This window comes from Manis pentadactyla, chromosome 3 (assembly GCF_030020395.1).
Source record: "Manis pentadactyla isolate mManPen7 chromosome 3, mManPen7.hap1, whole genome shotgun sequence".
Lineage (NCBI taxonomy): Eukaryota > Metazoa > Chordata > Mammalia > Pholidota > Manidae > Manis > Manis pentadactyla.
This window is the reverse complement of record NC_080021.1, coordinates 71,282,675-71,307,526: the sequence shown is the minus strand read 5'-3', so window position 1 is coordinate 71,307,526 and position 24,852 is coordinate 71,282,675. Positions and strand designations below refer to the sequence as shown.

The 24,852-nt window shown below is 35.6% G+C and overlaps 1 protein-coding gene across 3 annotated transcripts in view; it reads right to left on the bottom strand.

The window, feature by feature from the left end:
• Positions 1 to 24,852, bottom strand: part of PDE7A (phosphodiesterase 7A) — a 131,360-nt gene that overhangs the window by 62,423 nt on the left and 44,085 nt on the right. For 2 of the 3 annotated variants that reach the window (XM_036907494.2, XM_036907498.2), the window contains exons 2-3: positions 9,344 to 9,404; positions 5,010 to 5,093 (exon numbers count right to left, since the gene is read on the bottom strand). In XM_036907494.2, coding sequence (XP_036763389.1) covers positions 5,010 to 5,093; positions 9,344 to 9,404 — 145 coding nt within the window. Of the gene's footprint in view, positions 1 to 5,009; positions 5,094 to 9,343; positions 9,405 to 15,958; positions 16,019 to 24,852 lie in introns of those variants that run through there. The other variant, XM_036907495.2, reaches the window with a different exon arrangement.

The following is a 24,852-nucleotide window of genomic DNA, read 5'->3' as shown; positions in this document are numbered from 1 at the left end:
AGATATAATTTGTCTATATTATAGCCTCTGAAGAACACTATACCTATGTGAGAGAATGAGAGTGAAAAAGGTAAATGATGTCTTAATATTATAATGGAAATAGTTTTAACTTCATGGACCTCCAAACAGGTTTTGAGGAACACAGACAACACTTTGAATGTTGCTAGTTTAGTTTATCTATCTTTTCTGTATTGGGTTTTGATAAGTCGTAATTTTCAAGAAAACCATCTGGATCAAACAACTGGTTCAAATATATTTTGGAGTCAGGCAAAGTAGTCTATTTTTATTCTTTAATTTCCTTCATATCCGTGAGGTTCCCCCATTATCTTTTCAGTATTCATCTTTGCTCAATTTAATCCACAGCAGTTATTGTAAAGAACTAGCTCTTAGATTATTTTTTATTTAGTTATTTGTATCTTAGTTTTCTAACTCATTAGTTTCTGTTTCTTATTTTTACTAATTGATATCCACTTTTTCTTCAGTGTACTTGGTTATTCTTTTTCTAACTTCTTGAGTTTGACCACTTACTTCATTTATTTCATTCTTTCCCATTTATTAATATAAGTATTTTGAATGCTATGAATTTTCCTATAAGCACTGCCTTAACTGCATTTCACAGGTTTTTATATATGGTCTTTAATTACTTTTTTTCTTTTTTTGTCCACAAAATCAGTTTCCATTTCCTCTTGGACCCAATAAGAATTTCAGATTAAAAAACTTCTAAGAACTTATTTCAGATTAAAAAAAAATTCTAAGTGCCAGGTCTTTTTATTTTCTAGCTTTGCTATTAATTTCTAACTTTAATGATTTTACTTCCCCTGTTAGCTACCTCTTTATTTGCAGCAAAAGTTTCTAAAGGAGTTGTCCATATTTGCTACATCTAATTCCTCTCTTCCTATTTTCTCTTAAATTCACCGAAATCATCAGGTTTCCCCTACCACCATTTCTACATTGCCAAATCAGATTCCATTCCTTGTCTTCTCTGACTTTTCAGCATAACTTGGAAAACTTAATACACCATAATTTAATTTTTTCAAATTTTGGGAGGAGTAATTGCTAGAATATAGTTCTACTTTTTCCTGAGTGTCTTGAGTACTTTAGGTTTTTCAATTTTTATTATGTTTTAGAATCAGCTTGTTGATTCTACCAAGGAGGAAAAAACCTGCTGGGATTTTTTTTATTATGATTTCACTAAAGCTATGGGTCAATTTGAGAAAAACTGACATTTTTAAAACACTGAATCTTCCAATCCATGAATATCCTTCCATTTATTTAGGTCACCTTTAATTTTTCCCTGCGATGTCTTGTTATTTTCTATGTAGAGTCATTCACATCTTCTGTTAAATTTGTCTCCATATATTTGATCTTTTGTTGATGTAAACTTAAATTATGTATTTCAATTTTTATCTATGTTCTTTATAGAAATACAGTTAAATATTGACTCTGTACAGCAAACTTGCTAAACTCAGTAATCCTGTTAATTTTCTAAGTATACAATCATGTCAATCCATAAATACTTCTTTTTCCAATCCTTTTATCTTTTTTTTTCTTTTCCTTGATTTACTGTCCTGGCAAGGATCTCCAAAACAGTACTATAGAAAAGATGGCAAGTGACATTCTTGATTTCTCATCTCAGAAAGTTTTAATACTGCAACATTAAATGTGATGTTTGGTTGGTAGAAACTCTTTTTCAGATCATGCAAATTTTTCTATATTCCTCGATTGCTCAGAGTTTTGACAAAGAATGAATGTTGAATTTTATCTAATGCTTTTTTGGTGTTTATTGGTCTTTCCATGACTTTTCTTTGTTATACTATTAATGTGGTAAATTACATAACTGGTTTTTGAATATTAAACCAACCTTACATTTCTGAAAGAATATACATTGGATCAAAATATTTTATTCTTTCTATAAATTGCAGATTTAACTTGATAATGTGTTATTTGGGATGTTTCATTTGTATTTGTAAGTGATATTGGCTGTAACATTCTGTTCTTGTCATATTCTTGTCAAGTTTTAGTATTAAGATTATGCCAGCCTTACACAGTAAGTTGTGAAGTATATCCTTTTTTCTCATACTCTCTAGAAGAGTTTGTGGAAACAATTTTAGTTTGACAGTTATTTTTTTCCCATTACTTCAGACCTATCTTTCCTTTGTCTCCTAGCCTCTTAGTTTCTGTTGAAAATGAAACAATTTGTTTCTTTCAATCTCATAGTTATTCCTTTGAAGTAATATTTTGTTTTTCTCTCATACCTTTTAAATATTTTCTTTTTGATTTTGGTCTTCAGTTATATTATGCTACGCCTAGGTATGTTTTTCTTTTAATGTTACTGTACTTGAGATTCATAAATGCTTCTTGAATCTGTACCTTCATGTCTTTTATCAAGCTTTAGAGATTTCTCAGTCATCTTTTCAGAGATTACTTCTGCTACACTCTCTCTCTCCTGAGACCCTAATCATCTTTTCAAAAACTTTTGTGCCAGGGTAAAGATAAAAGATTAAAACTTTTTTAAAACTTTGTTTTCTTTTGACAAGTGGGGTCTATGTCCTCTGTGCATGAGTGTGAGCAAGCCATGTGACATAGCTGATCAACAGAATAAGAAAATAGGATTTACCAGTGTCCAGGCCCACACATCAGACACCAGAAGCTTCCTCTCTCTTCGAATGCGTGCTCTAGGGGAAGGCAGCTGTCATGTAAGAAATCCAGCTACCCTGAAATGGCCATTTATGAAGAGAGAGAAATACAAGCCAGCCCCAGAAATCCCAGCCATCCCAGTCCTGGACCAGATAAAAAGAGTACAGAAGTCATCTCGGATGTTTAAGCCCTAGGATATGACATGTGGAGAAGAACCAAGGTCTCAGACATATGGACCTAGTGGAGCTATCCCAGGCATTGTTAGCTGTTTGAACCAACCCAGCTGGAGATGAAGACATGTGGAGCACAAATTGAACCTCATACACCCCTAAGTGAATTCCTAACCCTAAGAATTATGAGTATAAAAAAAGGTTGTTGTTTTATTTTAGTAAGTTTGGGGGTCATTTGTTCCTATTGGGAGAGAGAATCCTCCACACAGGCCCCAAATATCCCTGTGCATTCTCGCTCAGTGTGCCAAGAATTCCAAGCCCTAACCAATTTTTTACCTGGGCCATTTCTCAGGGTTGTATTTGCAGCTAGCAATTCTGAGGCATAAGTAACATCTTTCTCTGGGACAAAGAATAGTCTTTCTGTGAGGGATGTTAGGTAAATTCTCCAAGTCCATTTATTCTCCTGAAGTGATGCAAACACACTTGTGTGCATAGTACCCACAGAAACTCCTCCATGTTGCTATTGTGGGATGGTGGGGAGGAGTAGGTGCAGTTTAGAAGAAATGACACAGTATGATATCCATGTTGCTTTGCTGTACCATGAGTAATAAAGTCCTTTTTCTGATCTAGGAGTCATGTCAACTGATTGCATCCAGGAAGCAGTAACAGACTACCTTATTAGCTTACAGGGTAAAATCCTAGGTCCTTCACAATTCTTGACAGGTACAGAGCAACAGATAGCTGGAACATATCCCATATGCCTTTCCTGTGTTTTCTACGTTTACCTCATTGTGTGTCAGTCTAAATATTTTCTTCTAACCTATATTCCAATTCACCAATTCTCTCTTTATTTTGGTCTTATTTGCTGTATTCAATAAATGAGTTCTTATTTAAGGTATGGTATTTTTTAGTCTTAGAACTTCCATTTGGTTCCTTTTTAAAATTTTCGGTTCTCTACCAAAATTCTGAATTCTTTCTCTTTTGATTTTTCTATTAACTTAATTATGTTTAGTTATTTTAAAGCCCATATACAATTCTATTATCAGGATCCCCTATAGATATTTCTACTGTCTGTTGTTTCCTCTTCCTACTTGCTTACATTGTCTTGTCTCCTTATGCCTTTTTATTTTTAATTCAGTGCTTAATATTGCATATGAAAAAAAAGTTTAGATATAATTTGAGACTTAGGGTAATGTCACCTTCCTCCAAAGAGAATTAAATTTACTTCTAGTAGGTGACTAGAGACACTGAGTCACACATACCTTAATCTAATCACTGATTGACCTATCTCAAAGCTGGAATTTACTTCTAAGGTATATAGCCCTTTGGGGTTCCAAGCTAAGCACAGAGGGTTTACTTGGACCAATCTTGTAGAACTATAAACAAAGGTTTGTGTCTCTCTAGCCTTAAGTGTTCATCAAAAACTCTGCTCAGCTTCTCATCCACCTTTCACAGAATCAGCAGATGCTAATAATGGGAAAAGCAGTCTGAAATGTCAGGCTCATTACTCTGCCTTAATAGCATTCTGATACACTCAAATACAGGTCCTTTATATTTTGTCTCTTTTTGCTAATTTTTTTAATTGGAGTGTTAATCCAAATAACTTATTCAATATTACCAAAAGTGGAAAACTCCTCCCAAGACAGATTTAATGTGCTTAATATGTAAGGATTTTAGAAGTTCTTTTTTTCCCCTTTTTTTCCATTATGGGCCAGACCCACACAAGGTTTGTTTTCAAAATATTCATTGCACAGACATCTTTAAAGATGATGTGTATTTTCAAATAAACCAAAAGGATAACACGTTGTTAACTATGATACCTTTATAGAACATCATTTACACAAAAATATTTTACCTGGAGTAGTGAAGAAAAAACATTTGGAGTAAAACTTTTTTTAAAAAAATAGAAAGACTTTTAAAGAAGAAAAAAATGTACCGAAGTAATTTCACACTTAAATTAGAAAGAAGAAAAACTGTATCAGCTTTCATATTTTAATACTTTCCAATTCTAATCACCTCTAAACGTTTATTAAGATTATCTAGTAATAAAATGCCATTTATCATGACTCTGCTCCATTCCAAACATTCCAAACATAATATAGTGTTTTTCTTGTATTATTTTTCCCTTGGAAAATTACATTACCTTATGAAGATCTGAAGTCTACTGAAAGGCTGACAGAAATATTATATATGCCCACTTACCATGAAAAATACGAAAATCAATATACGGATGTGAACCTCTTCTTTCCGATTCAAATCCTGCCCGACTCCTTACGCGTACATCTCCTAACAAAATCAAGAACAGAACATTAACCTAAAGGTTGCCGTTTGGGAAGAAGCTCCCAAATGCAACAAAGGCCCAGTGTCATCATACTCTTAAATAATGGCCTACTAATAATATATACGGAATAAGTAGTTAAGAGATGATTTATTTGAATGGGTTTATAAATTTTCAGTACTGAGTTGTAAGGCTAGATGAGGAGCTTTGTTTTTCTTTAAATCTATTCCTACAATAATAATTATTATAATCCGTATTTTATAGTTAGCCTTCTGAAAGATGACTCAGGTATATGATAATCCAACCTAATATCTTATTACTGACACACAGTTAAAAAAAAAATCTTAAGCACAAAACTTTAAAAAGCCATGGTGAGAAACAAGTATTAATTGTTTACTCTGTGCCTAACACTATATTACAGACTATAAGGGATATGAAGAAATAGAAAAGAAATGACCCATTCTTTAGTAGCTTGCTATTTTATAAATGTACAGAAAAGTAATGTTAAAGATTTGCCTTGAATGTTTAATTTAATCAGCTTTCTCTTCTCTCATCAAGAGTGGGTATACCCAAGGCCTTTACTTGGGTATTAAACTTTGGTCTTTGTAAGCTCAGTGTTTTTTCTATATGTATCCATATGACTCATGGATCTACTTCTCCACACAGACCTTAATAATCACTGCAACCATGTACCAGGCACTCCCCTTGCGCCTTACAGGCACTATTTTATTTAATTCTCTAACCAACTCTGAGAGGTAGGAATTTTATTCACACTTTACAGATGAAGAAACCAAGACTTCAAGAAATTAAGCAGCATGCCCATGTCACACAGCTAGTGTCAATGGTGAGCTAGCTGTTTAACCTAGCTTTGTGGGCTGCTAGGACAGGACTTTTCCCTCTATGCTTCCCCAGCCTCCGAGTTCATCACCTTTAGTTTTCAGTCCCTTTGCCTGTTCTTTTGCAATCTTAACTCATTTAGAAGTCTTCCCCGCTTTCTCTGTTTCTCTAATAAGACGAGCATTTCCTCCAAGGCTCATGTCACCTACTGTGGGTCCACCTCACAATAATTAATCACCTCTCTCATGTGGTGACTCTTTTATTCCACAAAAAATGTTTACAGAGTACCCATTACATGTCAGGCACTGGAAATACAGCCAAAGTCCCTGTTTTCATGAAGCTTATCCTTGCAAGGAGTGAGACAAATAACAAAACAAATAAGTAATTTCATTCTACAAAAGATGGTAGGTAATAAGTCACATGGAGAAAACTAAAGCCGGGAGGGACTGGGGAGGAGTGACTCACTAGCGCGGTCAGAGGCTGCCTCACCAAATGAGGAGGCAGGCGCGGAGGCCTGAAGCAAACGAGGCAGGGAGCCACGCGCCCGGCCGTCGGGAGGCAGAGGTTTCCAGGCATTACCACACACAATTCCTCGGAGATGTGGGCATTCCTGGCATGTGCAAGGCCAAGCCAAGAGGCCAGCCTGGCTGGAGTGAGGTGAGTGGGGGTGGTGATGGGAGGTGAGGTCACAGAGGTAGTAGGGCCAGATCATGTTGGACCTTCGTGGGCCATTATAACAGCTTTGGCTGTTACTCTACAATAGAAAATACCATTGGAGGATTCTGAACAGAGGCATAAGATTGATTTAACTTAATGTTTGAAAAGGCTCACCCTGGCTGTGTTGACAACAATTGAGTAGAGGAATATAGGCAGATGCAGGAAGACAAGTGCTATGAACGAGTCCGTAACTAAAGCTCAGGGCAGGAGAATATGAGGGGATGTGGTCAAGGGCAACAAATTTCAGTTATGCAAAGTAAGTCCTAGAGATAATGTACAACCATGTGATTATAGTTAATAATAAAAAGTTAATAACTAGGTCTTAGATTGGGAGGGTAACAGCACTGGGATAGTGAAATTCTGGATGTATTTTGAAGATACTGGCCAAGAGGACATGCTAATTAAGTACACATGGAGTGTATAAGAAATAAAAGCTAAGAATCGCTCCAAGGTTTCTGACCTAACAGCTAAAACATAGGAGATACATTTTCTGAGATGGCAAAAGGCTGCAAAATGAACCGACCTGGGAACACAAATCTTGTTTACTAGATATGTTAAATGTGAGCTGCCCATAATACACTCATGCACAGATGTTTTACAGAGTTAAAAAAAATATAGGAGCCTAAAGTAAAGCTCTGTTTTAAGGAGAACAGAATCCTAAACATATTTGTTGAGAGAGAAGGACACAGTAAAGAGGGAAAGCTGAACATGCATAGGGAAAAATATGTACCCAAGTAGAATGAAACTGAGGCAGGTAAGACACACAAGGTAAATTAAAAGGGAAAAAAAGGAAAAAGAGCAAAAACGGGACACTGGAGAATACTTAGGCTTAAGAGTATGCAAAGGAATTAGTGAAATATACAAAACACCCGACCAGTAGTAAGAACAAAGATGGCTCAGGATAATGGAAGTTGAGGGAGGAATTCTTAGCCTATGATGGGGAGTCATGGAAAATTCCTCTAGGAAAAAAGGAGAAAATGTGCCTGTTGGAAATCCTAATAGCACATTTTTAATAGTGTGAGCTAAGGTACAAGTGGTGAAAGAGTGCATGGATGAACAGATAAATCTGGTAGAGAGAGAGAGAAAGAAAATTATATATACATATGCACATCTAAATGCATTTTACTTTGCGGACTTCAGCTATACATTAAAAATTTAACAATGGAGACTAGAACACAATAAATGGTCTTCCTTGATAGCCAGCTGAGAACAAAATAGATCCAGTGACAGGATCAAGTATTTCATGGTCTCATCTTTTGTCCACATTAGCATGGAGATCTACTTTAGTATTTGGCAACTCTACAGATCTAAGACTCTTTGTATGAATACTCAGGATGCAATTTAAAATTGTGTACTAATGACAGATTCCCAGTTATTAAGCCAAGTTTTCTCAATTAACCTGCAACTCTAAAATGACTCTCTTAAGACTAAGAACAACAAATGATGGCAAGGATGAGGAGAAAGGGGAACCCTCCTACACTGCTGGTGGGAATGTAAGCTAGTTCAACCATTGTAGAAAGCAATATAGAGGTTCCTCAAAAAACTAAAAATAGAAATACCATTTGACCCGGGAATCCCACTCTTTGGAATTTACCCAAAGAATACAACTTCTCAGACTTAAAAAGACATATGCACCCCTATGTTTTTTGCAGTACTATTTACAATAGCCAAGATATGGAAGCAACCTAAGTGTCCATCAGTAAATGAATGGATAAAAAAGACGTGGTACATATATACAATGGAATACTATTCAGCCATAAGAAAGAAACAAATCCTACCATTTGCAACAACATGGATGGAGCTGGAGGATATTATGCTCAGGGAAATAAGTCAGGAGGAGAAAGACAAGTGCCAAATGAATCCCCTCATTTGTGGAGTATAACAAAGAAGCAAAACTGAAGGAACAAAACAGCAGCAGACTCACAGACTCCAAGAAGGGACTTAGTGGTTACCAAAGAGGAGGGGTGGGGAGGGTGGGTGGGGAGGCAGGGAGATGGGGATTGAGGGGTATTATGTTTAGTACACATGGTGTGGGAGTCATGGGGAAAACAGTGTAGCACAGAGAAGGCAAACAGTGAATCTGTGATATCTTTCTACACTGGGGACAGTGCCTGCATTGGGGTATGGGTGGGGACTTGATAATATGGGTAAATGTAGTAACCACATTGTTTTTTCATGCGAAACCTTCATAAGAGTGTATATCAATAATACCTTAATAAAAAATAAAAAATAAAAAACTTATCCAGGGAACAAAGTTCAAGTCACCAGTAAGGAACCAACTGATGGCTGGTGCTTCCTGATCAAATGTACTGTGGATTCTGTTGAATTTCTGCCCAAAGTACCTAATCTGAATATAACTGTAAGGAAACACCAGGCAAACCAAACTGAAGGACACAACAAAATAAATGACTGGGACTCTTCAAAAACATTAATGTCATGAAAGACAAAAAGAAAAAAGGAACTCTTCCCTATTATGAACTCTTTTTGACACAATAAAAGGTATTTCAAAGAAAAAAACTTAAAAAAAGAAATAAGATGACTCTTTATTCATATCATTCAATATTGGTTTTCAGACTTTAGACTTCAAAGTAAAAGATTATTTTTGCTACAAACAATGATGAAAAGCTATATAATGAAAGATATCCCAATCTCAACTGTAGATATCAAAATAACTAATACTGGTACAGAATAAAAAAATGCTTACCTAGCATACGAATGTACAATGCCGTCTGATCAGAACTGTCATAGGATATAGCTCCACGCCTCTAGAAAAAAAGACATGCATTTTTAATGTGTGACAATTAAATGTGATATAATGTACAATTCAACAAATATATACTTATTATCTGTGAAGCACCGAGCAAGAGAAGTTGACATACAAAATTAAGTTAGATATGGCATCTACCCTTGAAATCTCTAGTTGTGAAGAAGACAGATAATTATGATACAATATTGTTAAGTACTGCTACAAAAAAGTGGATAAAGAATGAAGAACATGCAGTAGATGGAAATTTAATGTCAGGATAAGCCCACGTGGGAAGAGAACTCCTACAGAGTAGAAGTAAAGAAGAGACATGGCCTAAGTACTTTATTATTCTCTTCATTTAAACATAAGTGAATAAACAAAGAGAATCATCAGACATCTGAAGAAACCTACTTGCTAAAAATACACAAAACAAAATGACAACCAAATGTCCCAGAGGCTAGCAAGAAATACGGTAATTTTTAAAATGTAATTTGTGTACTCAAAAATTTGAGAAAACATTTAACCTATAAAACAAAACACAGAGTGCCACTGAAGACTTTAAAATATATCTGTGTTTAAAAATAAACATATAAAAAATATCTTCCAAAATTATTCATAATAGCCCCAAACTGGAAACAACTCAAATGTCTACTAACTAACTAATAGATAAATAAAAGGTGGTAGATCCATACAATGTTGTATTATTCAGACACAAAAGGAATGAAGTACTGATACATGCTACACCATGGACGGACCTTGACAACAACAGTGTGTTGAGTGAAAAGGGCCAGTCAGTCACAAAGGACCACAGCATGCATGGTTCCATTTATAGGAAATATCCAAAATAGGCAAACCCATAGTGGCAGAAAGTAGATTGGGGGTTGCCTAGAGTTGGGGGGAAATAGGGAGAAAATGCTAATGAGTATATAGGGTTTCAATGTACACTGATGAAAATGTTCTTGAATTAATCATGGTAAAGTCTGCACAAGTCTGTGAATATACTAAAAATAACTGAACTGTACACATTTTAATGGGTGAATTGTATGGTATGTGAATATTTCAATAAAACTAGTATAAAAGATAACAGATACTGCAAAGTTAAAATATACTTACAAAACAAAAAAAAATATGAGCTGAAACACCCCTAGCAAGTTCTGCCAACTCAACTGTCACACTCATCTCCCTTCCTCTATTTGCACTTCCACATTCTGCCTCAGGCTCCTTAAATGGGATGCTGACCAGTTTTCCCACTGCACCGCTTGATCCCCAGTCCACTCTTCACAGACATAAGAGTGAACATTTCAGCTACTGCTCAAAATCCTCCAATGGAATAAAGCCGAAACACCAAGCTCTGATTTCTAAAGGCTCCATGATCTGACAACCCTTGGTCCTCTTGTCCTCCCCTACCCTCTCTTCATCACCACAATCAGCCACACTGTCCTCCTTGTTTTCCTCAACCAGGTCAAATGTACAGTCTTTATACTTGTTCCTCTGCCCAGGACTGCTCCAACACTGTTCCCTGCCTACCTCTGAGCTTCTAGATGACATGTCATCACTTCAGAGAGACATTCCCTGACTACCAAATCCAAAGCCATCTGAGAGTTACCCTCTTCCACAGTTCCCTACTTTCAGGCTTGGTAGAGCTCTTAGCTCAAGTTAATTTGTTTCTTCTAAAATAAAAGCCACAAGAGCGGAAACTGTGTCTGTCCTATTTACCACTGTAAACCTGGTCCCTGAAACAATAGCTTTTAGTAGATACTAAAATAAATATTTGATAAATAAATGATTGAATGCATTATCGCAAATAAAAAAACATTTGTTGCAAAAAAGAATAATATGTGTAAGTTGATGAATATGTTAATGAAAAATGGAATTGATATAAAGACAGACTCAAAAAGCTAGAAGATAAATCTGACTAAACCTATTAGAATCTAAGCTCTGTGGAGGTAGGGATTTCACTCACTGTTGTGTCCCCAGATCTAGAATAAATCCCAATGTTTAGAATAGTGCCTAACACACTGTCAGTGATCTAATACTTGAACAGGTAAGAAAGTCTTAAAAAATAGTAATAAATAAAACTAGTGCTATGAACTATTAATAAAGTAGTGTGACACTACAAAGAAATAGACAAAATAGTCTATAGGTAATTTAGAATCTAATCTAATATATAAGAATTTGGTATATGATATAAATTAAAAGATGTATGGGGAAAACATTTAATTTAAAAATACTAAACGGTTCCTATCTGGAAGAACATAAGGCTATGTTTCTACCTGCCTACTCCAAAATAAATTACACTTGGAACAAAAATTTGAATGTAAAAAATTAAGGCATGAAAATATTAGAAAACAGGATTGCATTAAAAAAATCTTAAAGTAGAAAAGGCCTTTCAAACTGTTCTATAAAATCCATTAGTCATGAAAACTGTATCACTTGGCCACTTAAAAATTAAATTATGTATGGTAAAATAAATCATAAACAAAGGCAAAAGACAAATCTTAAACCAAGAAAAACGAGTTCAAATAGGACAAAGGGCTAGTTTTCTCTACTATAACTAAAAAGGACAAGGAAAAGGAAAAATAAGACGTGCCTTACAAATCAATTAGAAAATGATGGTAATATAGAAAAACAAGTAGGATGTAAATATAGTATTTATAGGAAAGAAATAAACCAATAAGCACAAAAAAATGATGTTTGACTTCATTAACAAAAGAAGTACACTTACACATTAATGCAACAAGGTAGGATTTTTACATGTCAGATTAATGATGTTCACTTATAAAACTCTGACATGAGATTTGTAACTCCTCAACATATACCTAGAAATCTCAAGGAAAATCATGCTTTTCACTATTATTAAAAAAAATTTACTTAATAGCCCTCATTTGGCTTTACTATGCAAAACCAACTCCCCAAATCATTAAGCTATTATCTACACAATAGTTAGCATTTAAGGAAAATTATCAAACTCTTATGCAAATTTATGTATCCTTAAAAAAACAGGAACTAAGAGTTCATGAAATGTAAAAGGAACAATAATTCAAACAAAAATAAAATTCTAATTTTCAACATTGGTTGCCTCTAAGATGGTAGAGCAGAGGTAGGAGGGCTTTTCAATGTATAGCTTTTGAACTTTGTAGCATGTGTAGCTATTACATAGTCACAAAATAAATCAAATTAAAATTAAATAACAATCAACTACAAAGAAACCTATGAAGAAAAGCATAATTTCAATCCCACGAGACTATATCATGCAGAACACACCCCTGGTGGCAGCATGCTTCCAGTGTCTTCCACCAACAGAGTATCCTAAGGAAGCCTACTGCAGTGTTTCACAGTAAACTATTTATTTGGAGCAAACAGCCACTGTAATCACTTGGGATTAAGAGGCACCACTCATGCCTGCTGTTTCAAACTCCACACATTCATTAGATATTTACTTTATTAGATTACAGGCTCCCCTTAATATTGCCATATTAGAGGAAAACCTACTAGCCTGGAGAGTGCAGACATGGAAATAGATATTTCTATCAGCGAACCATATTAATGAAACTACAGGTATCATCATTGTGTAATAGCTTGTCAGGGCCAATACTTATCCAACCTGATAGTGTCCAGTAACAACTGGGATAAATAGCTTGTTAAATTTAACTTGTTATCTCTAACAGCCCTTGTTAAGACAGTGGTTGGCATTATTAATTTTTTAATGTAGGAAGGCTATTTACTAAAACAGCCACTGATTAGGAAGGCAAAATTTCATTTATCACTTCACATATTAAGGATTGAGAAAGAATGACTAATACCTGCTCTCTGTTAAATAAAATAGTGTAAGTCTAAAACTGGGTAATGAACATAATCTAGATTATAACTATGGCATACTAAATTTGTTTATGGTAATCACTTCAAACTTATTTGTGGAGGCATTAATTTCAATATGAAAATGGTAGGGTCTGTATTAATCATAATAAAACCTTGGTGAATAGAATTTAATTTTAAATATATATGAACAAATTACTTAGGGATGTGCAAATTATTCAAGTTAATCTATTCATTACTAATTTAGATTAAGTCTGGTCCACAGATATTTGGCTTAAATGCCATACTAAATCACAAGACATAAATCTTACAAAATAAATCCAAACAAGACAAAATTTTTTTTTTACATAATGGACTTTAAAAAATATATTTCTGAACCCATCAATGAATGATCCTGAATGACCCTCCATTCATTTATCTCCTCATGGACCAAGATTAAAATGAATGTTACTAAAATCTCTCATTAAGCAATCTAGGTAGAATAAAATAACTCATTTTGGAAAAATACACTAAAAATTATTTGTAACAATGAAATTTTTATTTACAGTAAAATTCAATTAGAACTATAAAAATCTGGTTTCCATATTAGAATCAATTATTTTAAACAATTATATGTGCTTTATACACCAATACTCCAGTACAGACTTAACATATATTGTTTAAAGATGCTCATTTAAAAGCTATATATTAATAAAATTTTATTTTTAATAAAACAATTTTAATAAGATCTTGTGCCACACTATCAGTCATAAAACACTCTGGGCTATCATCCACAGTCCAACCTCACCTCACCAGTCAATGGAAATAACTGAGAAGCTTCTACTCGTGACTTTTCTAATTTAGCCATCCTGGGAACAGCTTGTAAAGCAAACTAGTATAGGTCAAAACGTGGGTGAGGCTGAGCTAATCAGAAACTGACAGGCACAGCATAAACAAGTTAAATTGTAAGGCTCTGAAGGATCTACTGCCATGCTAGGAGGAGGCCTGAGTGCCCTCCGAAGATACTCGCTTACCTTGAATCAGCGTGAATCACTATTCCAAAAAAGAATAGACTTACAAAGTAAATGACAAAAGGCATAAAAGTTGTTCCAGTATTAGTTAACACATAACTTTTAAAGACACACATTTTTAAAAACTGAATAAAGTGCCACTGTTTTTATCTTCTTCAAGTTTTCCACTAAAATGATCTATTGAGCAAAAGCATGTGTATTTCCCTTACATGGTAAAAGTAGTGATATATTAACTAACACTTGCTGAGCTCCCACTCTGTGCCTGAAAATGTTCCAGGTGCTTTGTTTCAGACATGTCTTCTATGAGAGTAGGTTTTATTGGCCCGGTTTTGTGCATTTGTGAACTAAATTTTTTGGTAAAATTACCAAAAAAAAGAGGAACATACTATAAAAGAGGAGCCCAGTCAAAGGTCTGAAAGCAGGGTTTTTTTCTGATACAGTAAAATGAGCTTTTTCAGGGTATATCATATTCATTTTACATGTTAGAAAACATTCTGATATTTGAGTTCCTACTAAAACACTGCACTGATGGTCTCCCCGCTATTCTTCCCAATGCAAACCACAATTTTTTTGAAAAGTCACAAAATTAAAATATTAACATTCTTTCTATTTAAACCTTGTTGGTGGTTATAAAAAAAAGTAAGTCGCTGAAAAACATCCACAATTCAACTAACGCATGATTAATATTAACCTGACCTTCATTCAGTAACCTGGCAGCTAATCCTTTAAAAATGAGTAAATAGCTGTCAGTGCAACAAAATTAATTCTTAACTTAGAAAACACAGGATTTTAAAAACTTGAGTATATTGTTTTTTAAGAGATATCTTCAACCATTTTCACCAAGAAAACAGGACTACTTAAAGAGACAATTATGCTTAAAACAAGCACATACTTGAGAAATCATGTATCAGGGATTAAAACTTGACTTAAAAAAGAAAGTTGACTTTACAGAAGCTTTGTGTTGTTCAGCAAATAGTGATGGCCTTATAAATTTTAAGTTAATACTCTTCTATTTCTAAATACAGGAAGAAAAAGCTGTATGTGGGATGAAAGATATAATCATTTTACACAAGCATAGAAAAATTTCCAATAGCATAATTTTAAACATTTTCTACTTTAGTTTTAGGCTCTTGTCCGATGGCAAATGGCTAGCATTCTATCAAGCATTTCTCAAGCCTGATGTTTAGAATTAGACTTCAAAAAACAACAAATATATAATAATCTTACATTGTTTCAATATATTGTACAAGTGAGGCATACATTTTAATAGCAGCAAGACATTATGAGAGAACATGACAGAGAATGGTATTTAGTTTTTTAAAAATTTATAATTGTTTAGAAATCCTCAACAATTATACTTTAAATATACAAGCATTAATAAATACTTGATCTCCAAAAAAGAGTATTTAAAATATGTACACCAAAAGTCTTAAGTTGTTAAAATATTTTATAACCTTAAAAGGTGAATTTCTTTAATTATAAAGAACTTTAAGGGAATATTACTGAGGAAACCTACTTTGATACCAAGAAATCATAACACAAAAAGCCCTTTAGGAGGCATGAGATGGGAGAATAAAAATTTCACACAGTAATTTTAAGCTTTTCAGCTGACAGGTAAAACTCATAGCTCTTTTAATCAAAGAAATAAAAACTGAGGCAAAAGAAGAAACTCAACTAGCAATTTCATTTCTACCAAATACACAAACAAATGATGAGTGTCACCACCCTAAAAGTAAAGACGGCCTACCTTAGAGGCAACCCACTTGATAAGAACCAAAGCCAGACACCAGATCAGTGTAATTCCCATTGGATCAATCAAAAGCCCGCTGCATAGTCTCCCTCGCCTCCCAGCAGGCAATGAGTTAGGAGTTTGATGATAACCAGCTGTCCTGAGGCAGAAGCGAGTGGACACTGACTGCCGTGAACCTCAAGCAGCTGCCGTCAAACAACGATCACCTGACCCCTTTGAGCCTGCGCTGCCAGCCAGCCTTCTTCCCCAGCGCGTGCTTCATGTCACAACCCAGGGCTGGGGTAGAGCACTGTCAGTAATGTTGGAAGAGGAAAAGAAGAAACCTTAGTGATGGCTGATCTAACGGTCTCAGAAAATGTAGCCGAAAGAGGTTTCAGGCTAGCCCCAAACACTTCCACAGTCTTGATACTAACATAGTGCTTTGAAAATACTTTCAAAAATGTTTGGCAGTACAAAAAATTTCCTCATTTCTTTTACACAGACGAGCTTCCCAGATATAATGTCCTGGCACTTCCAAATAGTAATGCTTTTTAGTCTATCTTTTCAACTTTTAACTCTGAGTTTTTTCCTTTAGACACAGGCTACATTATGAATGTCAGAGCCTTTAGTAAGTATTGTCTGTGCTATTTAACATTACAATTAACTCATTTTGGATTTTGACTGACAAAGGTCAGTCTAAAGGTGTATTTTTAGACAATTTAGAGTATATTAGTACCAAGCATCAAATACAGTCTAGCTTAAATTACAGTATTTTTGGTAGATGTCTCCTTCTTTTGGCTGTGTGTTTCTAATAGCCTGTGCCTATATACTCCTCCAGCTTCATGATCTTGTAACAGCCACCAGTTGCAGGTAGTACCTCTGAGAAAAAAACCTTTTATAAATCTTTCATTCAAGTGTTCAGCAAATACTTATTAAGATGAAACTATGCACCAGGCCCTATGCTAGATGCCAGGGGTGTAATCACTGAGTAAAAACAGATATGGCTCCTGCCCTTGTGAAGCTTACAGTTTCATCAGCCTACATTAATCAAAATTTGCCAAAAAATATAAAATTGCAACTCTAACAAGTGCCATTAAGTGAAGATATAGGACCTGCCAACAAAGTCTGGGTCTGAGCTAATAGAGAGGTAAGGGGACTTTTCCCCAGAGCCCCTGAAATGTCCCTAAGCTGAAATGAAGGGGCAAGAACACGAAGAGAATGGGAAGACTGATCTGTGAAGACTGACACATGACAGCTGAGTGACAGACAAAACCAAGCACAGTAAGTAGGAGAGATGGGGAGACTGGAATGCGAGCCAGACTGGAGGCCCCCATAAAGGTGTTCTGTCTTTGTCCTAAAAGTCCCTTTCAACCAGATGACGAATTTTAGGCTTTGGTCAAGAATAGTTTGTTGGGGGAGGGTTTGGGCGGGTGATAAGGAGACCACTGCAGCAGTCCAGGAGAGATGTAAGGATAGCCTGGACCGGGTGATGGAGTTGCAGAGAAGAGGACTGGCTGGGAAGTACTCAGACTGACAAAACTGTGTCTGGATTGCAGTCCATGACAATGAATCAACTATACACAAAGGATGGTACTAAAATATTTGAAAATAGTCCCAATAGTTCAAATACTAATGCTATTTTCACTATTCAATCCTCAGTACAAAGAGTTTATTTAAAAGAAAAGTCAATTCTAGACCTGCCAAAATGAAGCATAAATTAAATTCAGAGGTCTAACTCAAAATCTTCCTAAATTGAAACTACTTCTAACATAAATTTCTCACTATACATTATACATTATGTACCTCTCTTCCTGCTCATGAAGTAGCAAGCTGTAGTGCAATCCTTGAACAAATTGAGAAAATTTTATTTTGTCATGAAATTTAGGTGTGACATGAGATTGTACAGGTCTTTGATCATTCTTTTATTCCCATAAGGTTCCAGTTATCAAACCTGAAGGATGCCCAGGTGTAGGGCAGAGCAGCAAATGTGTATTAGCCCAATTCTCAGGAGAAAGGCTGGTAGGCTGGTGATCATGAGTAAGAGGCCATGTAGCCTGGGTCACGAGCTAAAACAGACTTGAGGTCATTACCTGCTCCTCTAACTTGTGCTGTACACTCCAAATTAGCCCACCACACCATGCAGCTTAGCTCAGGGATACTTTCCATCTTCACACTTCCCTTCCAATCAGCTGCTTAAAGAGTCATGTTTTGAGAAGCAAATTCAAGGCTGTTATTTTTGTTTTACTTTAATATTTTTATAAATGTCTTTTTGATTAATGGTGAGCTCAATAATCTTTTAGTTGAATAGATTAGGACTGAAAAGGAGATAAGCAAAAGAATCAGAACTGAGACACAAAACAAAAAAAAAAGTAAGAAAGGCCATCCTAAAAGTTCTCTAGTTTAAATGAATTTCTGTGGAGAATACTTCTACCATCTCAAAGCTGTACTGGGTTTGGAGACAAGAGCCTGGGTTGATTTTCCAGCTTTACTGCCAAGAGCTCAGTAACCCTGGTCAAGTTACCACCTCTCTGGGCCTTATTTTCCTACCCTCCACAGGAGTCAAGTAACATCTATAAAAGAATACCTAGCTCACAGTACGCTCTGAATGAATCTTAGCTAAATCAGAATTAAAATTTAAGACCTAAGGACGCTAATGACCTAACCACTCTACTCCACCCCAACTTTAGGCTTAACAATGGTCCATGAAAGGAGCTTGGTGCTGGGCTTGCCCAGTGCCCTCAGATGCCTAGTAGTGCTGGAGTCCTGACTTCCATTTTCCACACTAAGGAACACGCTGACTCCCTAAAACAGCTCCCCAGCATCCTCTTCTAAAAATTTCTACTATCTGACACTGAAATGACAAGATGATCAAGAAATCCCTTCAATCAGAAAATTTCCTATTGAAGAGAAATAGCCACTGAGGTTTATAAATCCTCCATTGCTTTACATCTGTACATCACTCAAATCTTAAAAAAATCTCAGGCAATACAGATTTTTCTTAAAACAAGTACACTTAACTTTCTTAATGGTATGAACCTAATGACTTCAAAACTTTTTCTTATTTTGAGAGAACTATTTACTACTAATTTACCTTGGTAAGTTACAAGGTTTCTCTTAACAAAAAAATTTCAGTAAGGTGAAATTAAAAACGCTTAAAAAATTAGTATAAACACTCTTTAACAACATAGCTTCTTAGATAATTCTCCCAAAAGTTAATCTTTCCAGATCAAATTATGTAATTTATTATCCATAAAGAAATAGCTGCCGATTTTACACTAATAACAAATGTATTCTTTTACATTAACTTTTAAAATCTTTTTTAAAGTCTTAACTGAATCGTGGCAGTGTGACAAAAAAAATCACTTTACCAGAAAAATTAATGTGTAGGACACAGGTGAACTTTTAAAATAGAATTTTATACCATAAGAAGAAAGTATAAAATGTTTTACCTTTCAGAGGCTTAAAAAACTAGTACCTGAAAAATGAAGGTATTACAAGCAGACATCACTATTTTAGGAGTGTGATCAATAGGAAGAAAAGGTATGACTTTGATCATTGTGCCTTAGAGAAGTAACCCAAGTGTAAATTTTATGGGGCTCTCTGCCACCCACAGGACACCTGTCAATCCTGGCACTAACCTTTAGCTGTCCATATAGAGACTCAGCATGTCCCTCTCTTGACCAAATTTGGCTAACCTCATCTGCATTGACATCAGTGCCTGTAATTTTGGAATCTCATGGACAGAAATAGCCTATCCCAGAGTTCTTTACACAAATGTTGGGTCTGTATAAAACAATAACCAAATTTATAACAGAAAAATGTGAACACTGTAGCAAAAACACTACAGTTGTGCTCCTATCATTTTGAATTCCAGCTAATTTTAATAACAATAAATCAAGGCATGTTTTTGTTTCTTTTACTAAAAACCACATTTCAGATTTTATTATTCTTCAAATGATATGAATTTCGAGAGATAAGAAACTAATGAAAAATTAAGCTCTGATAACTAAGAATCATTATTTAAAAACTATGGAAACATGAGAGTTTTACCAGTCAATTTAAGACCTTTGTGTCATACTTTAATTTAGAGTTCTGAATTAGCTTTTTTCTTACACAGTATCCCAGTATTTGATGGCAATGGGCATGTGATTAGTCCTAGTATGAAGGAAGTAATAAAAACACCTTGGCATTTTATAAATATTCAAGTCTTCCAATACAGAAAACTACATCTTATAATTTAATAGAACTTAGAGATCTGCTTATCAAACCATTGTTCATAATGTAATAAAAATTATGAAGAAGTGGAAATTTCCAGAAGAAAAAAATGATAGTGTAGATCTGTAAAGTTTGGGATTAGAAAAGGAGTATTCAATGTGAATACTGTAAATGTAGGTCTACTAACACAACAGACCAAGAGAATGTCAGACATGGGACACCTTAATTTCAGCAAGGCTGTACACAATCTCTGGTGGCATCTTTAACAACAAAACAGAGCAATGTGAGCCTCATATCACAGTTAGGCAGACTCCTAGCTAACTAAACAAATGTGCCCAGAGTTTTGAGTACTTGATATCAAAGCAGTGGAGTAATGCTAGAGGTTACTAACAGAACTGTGCATTTGACCCTGTTTTGTTCCACAGTTTATTTCTGGGGTGCAGATCAGTCAAATGCATATCAAATCTGCATACGAAACACAAGGGTAAGCCTGCATGCTTAATTACAACATAACTTAAAAAATGAATAAAGCCTGCATTTTGATATAAAATAAATTTCATGTGTATAGAACAATACTGGAAATGGATTTAAAAACTGTTTCCTTAAAAAAAAAGGTCAGAATGTTTAAGCTCTAAGTTAATAAGACAGTAAGTTACAGGCAATCAATCTTAGGAGGCACGAGCATTAGATAAGCATCCCGTGGTGAAGGACGCTCCACTATTCTCACTCAATACAGGCCACATTTATAAGACTTAGTTCTGAGTATCACACTGGAAATGTGCATATGCATGACATTTTTAAATGCACTTAAGGATAATACATAAGGAAAAATAGTACTATGAAGTGAGATGCTTTAGGCAAAGAAATAAAAAAGGAGGCAATGTGTTAAACAGCTGTAAGATAAAATAACCTTAGGAGCTTAGCTTTATTCTGTGAAACCACAGAAGGAGGAAGTGGGAGCAATGGGCAGGAAGTTTGTGGAGAACACAATTCGACTCAATATCACTTTCTAAGAACTTTCTACAATTAGAACCATGTAAATTGAAAGGAGATGCTTCAAACTAGCCTCTGTCAAGGAGGCTGTGGGGCAGGCTACAACAAACGACCTTAAAGGTCTCTACCAATTAACTCTAAGACTCTCCAGTGTTATAACTGACTCAGAGACTGGCGTTCCAAGAGGCTGAGGCACTTGGAATGTGTAGGCCTCAGTACAAAAGAGAAAGAGCTGTGAAGAAAATTGGGTTCCCGAAGTCCAAAAGAGGGCCCTTCCTTGAGATTTTCGCTGAATACTAAGCTGGCATAAGTAAGATGAAATTCCTTGAGGCCAGGGGAAAAAAAAAAAAAACAATTACCAGGGGAAAAAACTATTACAGGGGAGTTGGGAGACAAAATTTGAGTCCCACCAGCCACTGTGAAGAGCTCCCACAGAGTACCTGGGACATTCCAGAGACCCCAGAAATGTCATAACTTAGGAGAAGGGCATACAAGGGCATACCTTAGGGCATTAATACAGAAAGTTGTATTGAACAGCACTTCTCTAGACCCACACACTAACAAAGCTTATAATATGCTGAAAAGGAGTAACTAAATTGCCAGATCACAATTCAGCACTCTTTTAAGGATGACAAAATTACAAATTAAGTTAATAAACAAGAAAATGTGATCCAAACCGGAGGGGGAAACAGTCAATAAAAACAAACACAGAAATGATCAAGACAATGGAATTAGCAAACAGGGACTTAAAAAAACATCTTATTATAAATATATTCAAAGATCTAAGGAAAACAGGCACACATTGATAAAAGAAATTGAAACTCTAAAAAAAATGGATCACTTGTAGCTGACAAATAAAATATCTAAAATAAAACACACACAGTTGGCCTTAACTATTGAAGAGAAGATCAATAGAAATTACCTAAACATTTTCCAAATTTAAAGATAACTCTCAATCCAGATGGGGTTTGTCAAAGAAGTTCCATGAAACCCAAGTGGGAAAAAGGCAAAGAAAATCACACCAAGATACACACAATAAAATTGCTAAAAACCAGCTGATACCACAACCACACAAAGATCTTACAAGAAAAGGAAACCAAAGACCAAATCCCTTATAAACATATAAACAAGAGTCTTCAAGAAAATATTAGTAAGCCAAATACAACAATATATAGAAAGGAAATACATTATGACTAAATAGTTCCCCCAAAAATCCAAAATTGGTTTAATGTTAAAAAAAGATACATGTAATTCAGTTTATTAATAGAATAAAAAGAAAAAAATCATATAGTAATTTCAACTGATAAAGTATTCAGCAAAATTCAATACCCATTTATGATAAACACAAATTGGAAAAGAAGGAAACTTTCTCACCTGATAAAGGACATCTAGGAAAAACCTACAGCCACCATCATACTTAGCAATAAAAAACTAAAAGCTTTGCCCTATAACAATGAACAAGGTAAGGACATCTGTTCTACCATTTCAACACAGTATTTATGGTCAGAGCCAAAAAGAAACATAAGGCATTCAAACTATAAAGGAAAAATAAAAACCGTCTTTATTTGTAGACAGTATGATTGCCTAGGTAGAAAACCCTGGAGACTCTACAAAAGAACTGCTATAACTAGTTTGCCAGGGTGTAAACTGAAGTTGGGAGAGGTGAGGGGATGGGACTAGAAAAGTGACAAGGACTCTGTTAACTGTATTGAGGATTCTGAGCTACATACAAAGAACAATGGAAAACCACCAAAAGGTTTTGTTTAGTAGAGTGATAACACAAATTGTATTTTGGAAAAAACACTTTGGGCCCCAGTGTATGGAATGGCTTAACACCGTGGAACACTTCAGTCTTCTAGAGATCTGTAAAAAGGCTATTATTGCCTTGATCCAGAATGAGATGATGGCCTAGATTAGGGTAGTATTCATGGGACTAAAGAACGGTGATGGTATTCAAGAGACTGATTGCTTTGATGGTTCAGGAAAGGCTTAACTGCCCCAGGAACAACTAAATTGAAGTGTTCATTCAGTATCTGGGTTTGCTGGTCTCAAGTCCTTGGAAGAGAGGTGGGCTGGATAGAGGGATTTGGGAGTAATCCTGTACTAATCAAGACCACATGGGGAGTAAGATTACCCAAGGAGAGAAGAGAAGATGGCAAAACCAAATCTTTAGGCTCACAAATGGGAGAGACAGGAGGGCAAAGGCCAAAACTCACAAGTGGTTTAACATTCAAACTAAACAGCACACCCCATGCTGTATTCTCTCTCACACATATATATACAAATAACATTACTCTCTCTTACATTTCAGTAATGTATTAAAGCCAGGAAGAGACGTTTTGAATACAATACAAAAAGCAAGTGATAAGAAGGCCACTGCTATATCAAGCTGTAAAGCTTCTGTACAGCAAAGGATACCATCAATAGAACAAAAAGGTACCCTACAGTATGGGAGAATATATTCATAAATGACAGACCCAATAAAGGGTTGACATCCAAAATATATAAAGAACTCACGCACCTCAACAAACAAAAAAGCAAATAATCCAATTAAAAAATGGGCAGAGGAGCTGAACAGATGGTTCTCCAAAGAAGAAATTCAGATGGCCAACAGAAACATCAAAAGATGCTCCACATTGCTAGTCATCAGAGAAATGCAAATTAAAACCACAGTGAGGTATTACCTCACACCAGTAAGGATCGCCACCATCCAAAAGACAAACAACAACAAATGTTGGCGAGGTTGTGGAGAAAGGGGAACCCTCCTACACTGCTGGGGGGAATGTAAATTAGTTCAACCATTAGGGAAAGCAGTATGGAGGTTCCTCAAAAAGCTCAAAGTAGACATACCATTTGACCCAGGAATTCCACTTCTGGGAATTTACCCTAAGAATGCAGCAGCCCCGTTTGAAAAAGACAGATGCACCCCTATGTTCATCACAGCACTATTTACAATAGACAAGAAATGGAGGCAACCTAAGTGTCCTAGATGAATGGATAAAGAAGATGTGGTACATATACACAATGGGATATTATTCAGCCATAAAAAGAAAACAAATCCTACCATTTGCAACAACATGGATGGAGCTAGAGGGTATTATGCTCAGTGAAATAAGCCAGGCGGAGAAAGACAAGTACCAAATGATTTCACTCATATGTGGAGTATAAAAACAAAGAAAAACTGAAGGAACAAAACAGCAGCAGAATCACGGAATCCAAGAATGGACTAACAGGTACCAAAGGGAAAGGGACTGGGGAGGATGAGCGGGGAGGGAGGGATAAGGGCGGGGAAAAAGAAAGGGGCCATTACGATTAGCATGTGTAATGTGGGGGGGCAGGGCATGGGGAGGGCTTGTGCAACCCAGAGAAGACAAGTAGTGATTCTACATCATTTTACTACCCTGATGGACAGTGACTGTAGTGGGGTGTGTTGGGGGGACTTGGTGAAGGGGGGAGCCTAGTAAACATAATGTTCTTCATGTAATTGTAGATTAATGATAACAAAATTAATTAATTGATTGATTAATTTAAAAAAAAAAGGCCACTGCTCGAAAATTCTCAAACTGAATCCCCTTTTAGGGCTTAGAGTTTCTTCTAGACCTTGGTTAAAAAAAGAACTTTTGGTTCAGCTTCTCCCTCCCGTCAAAGCTCCTTTAGTTCCTTAGAGGTTGAGAGCAAGATACAACAAAGACACTGATTTGGAA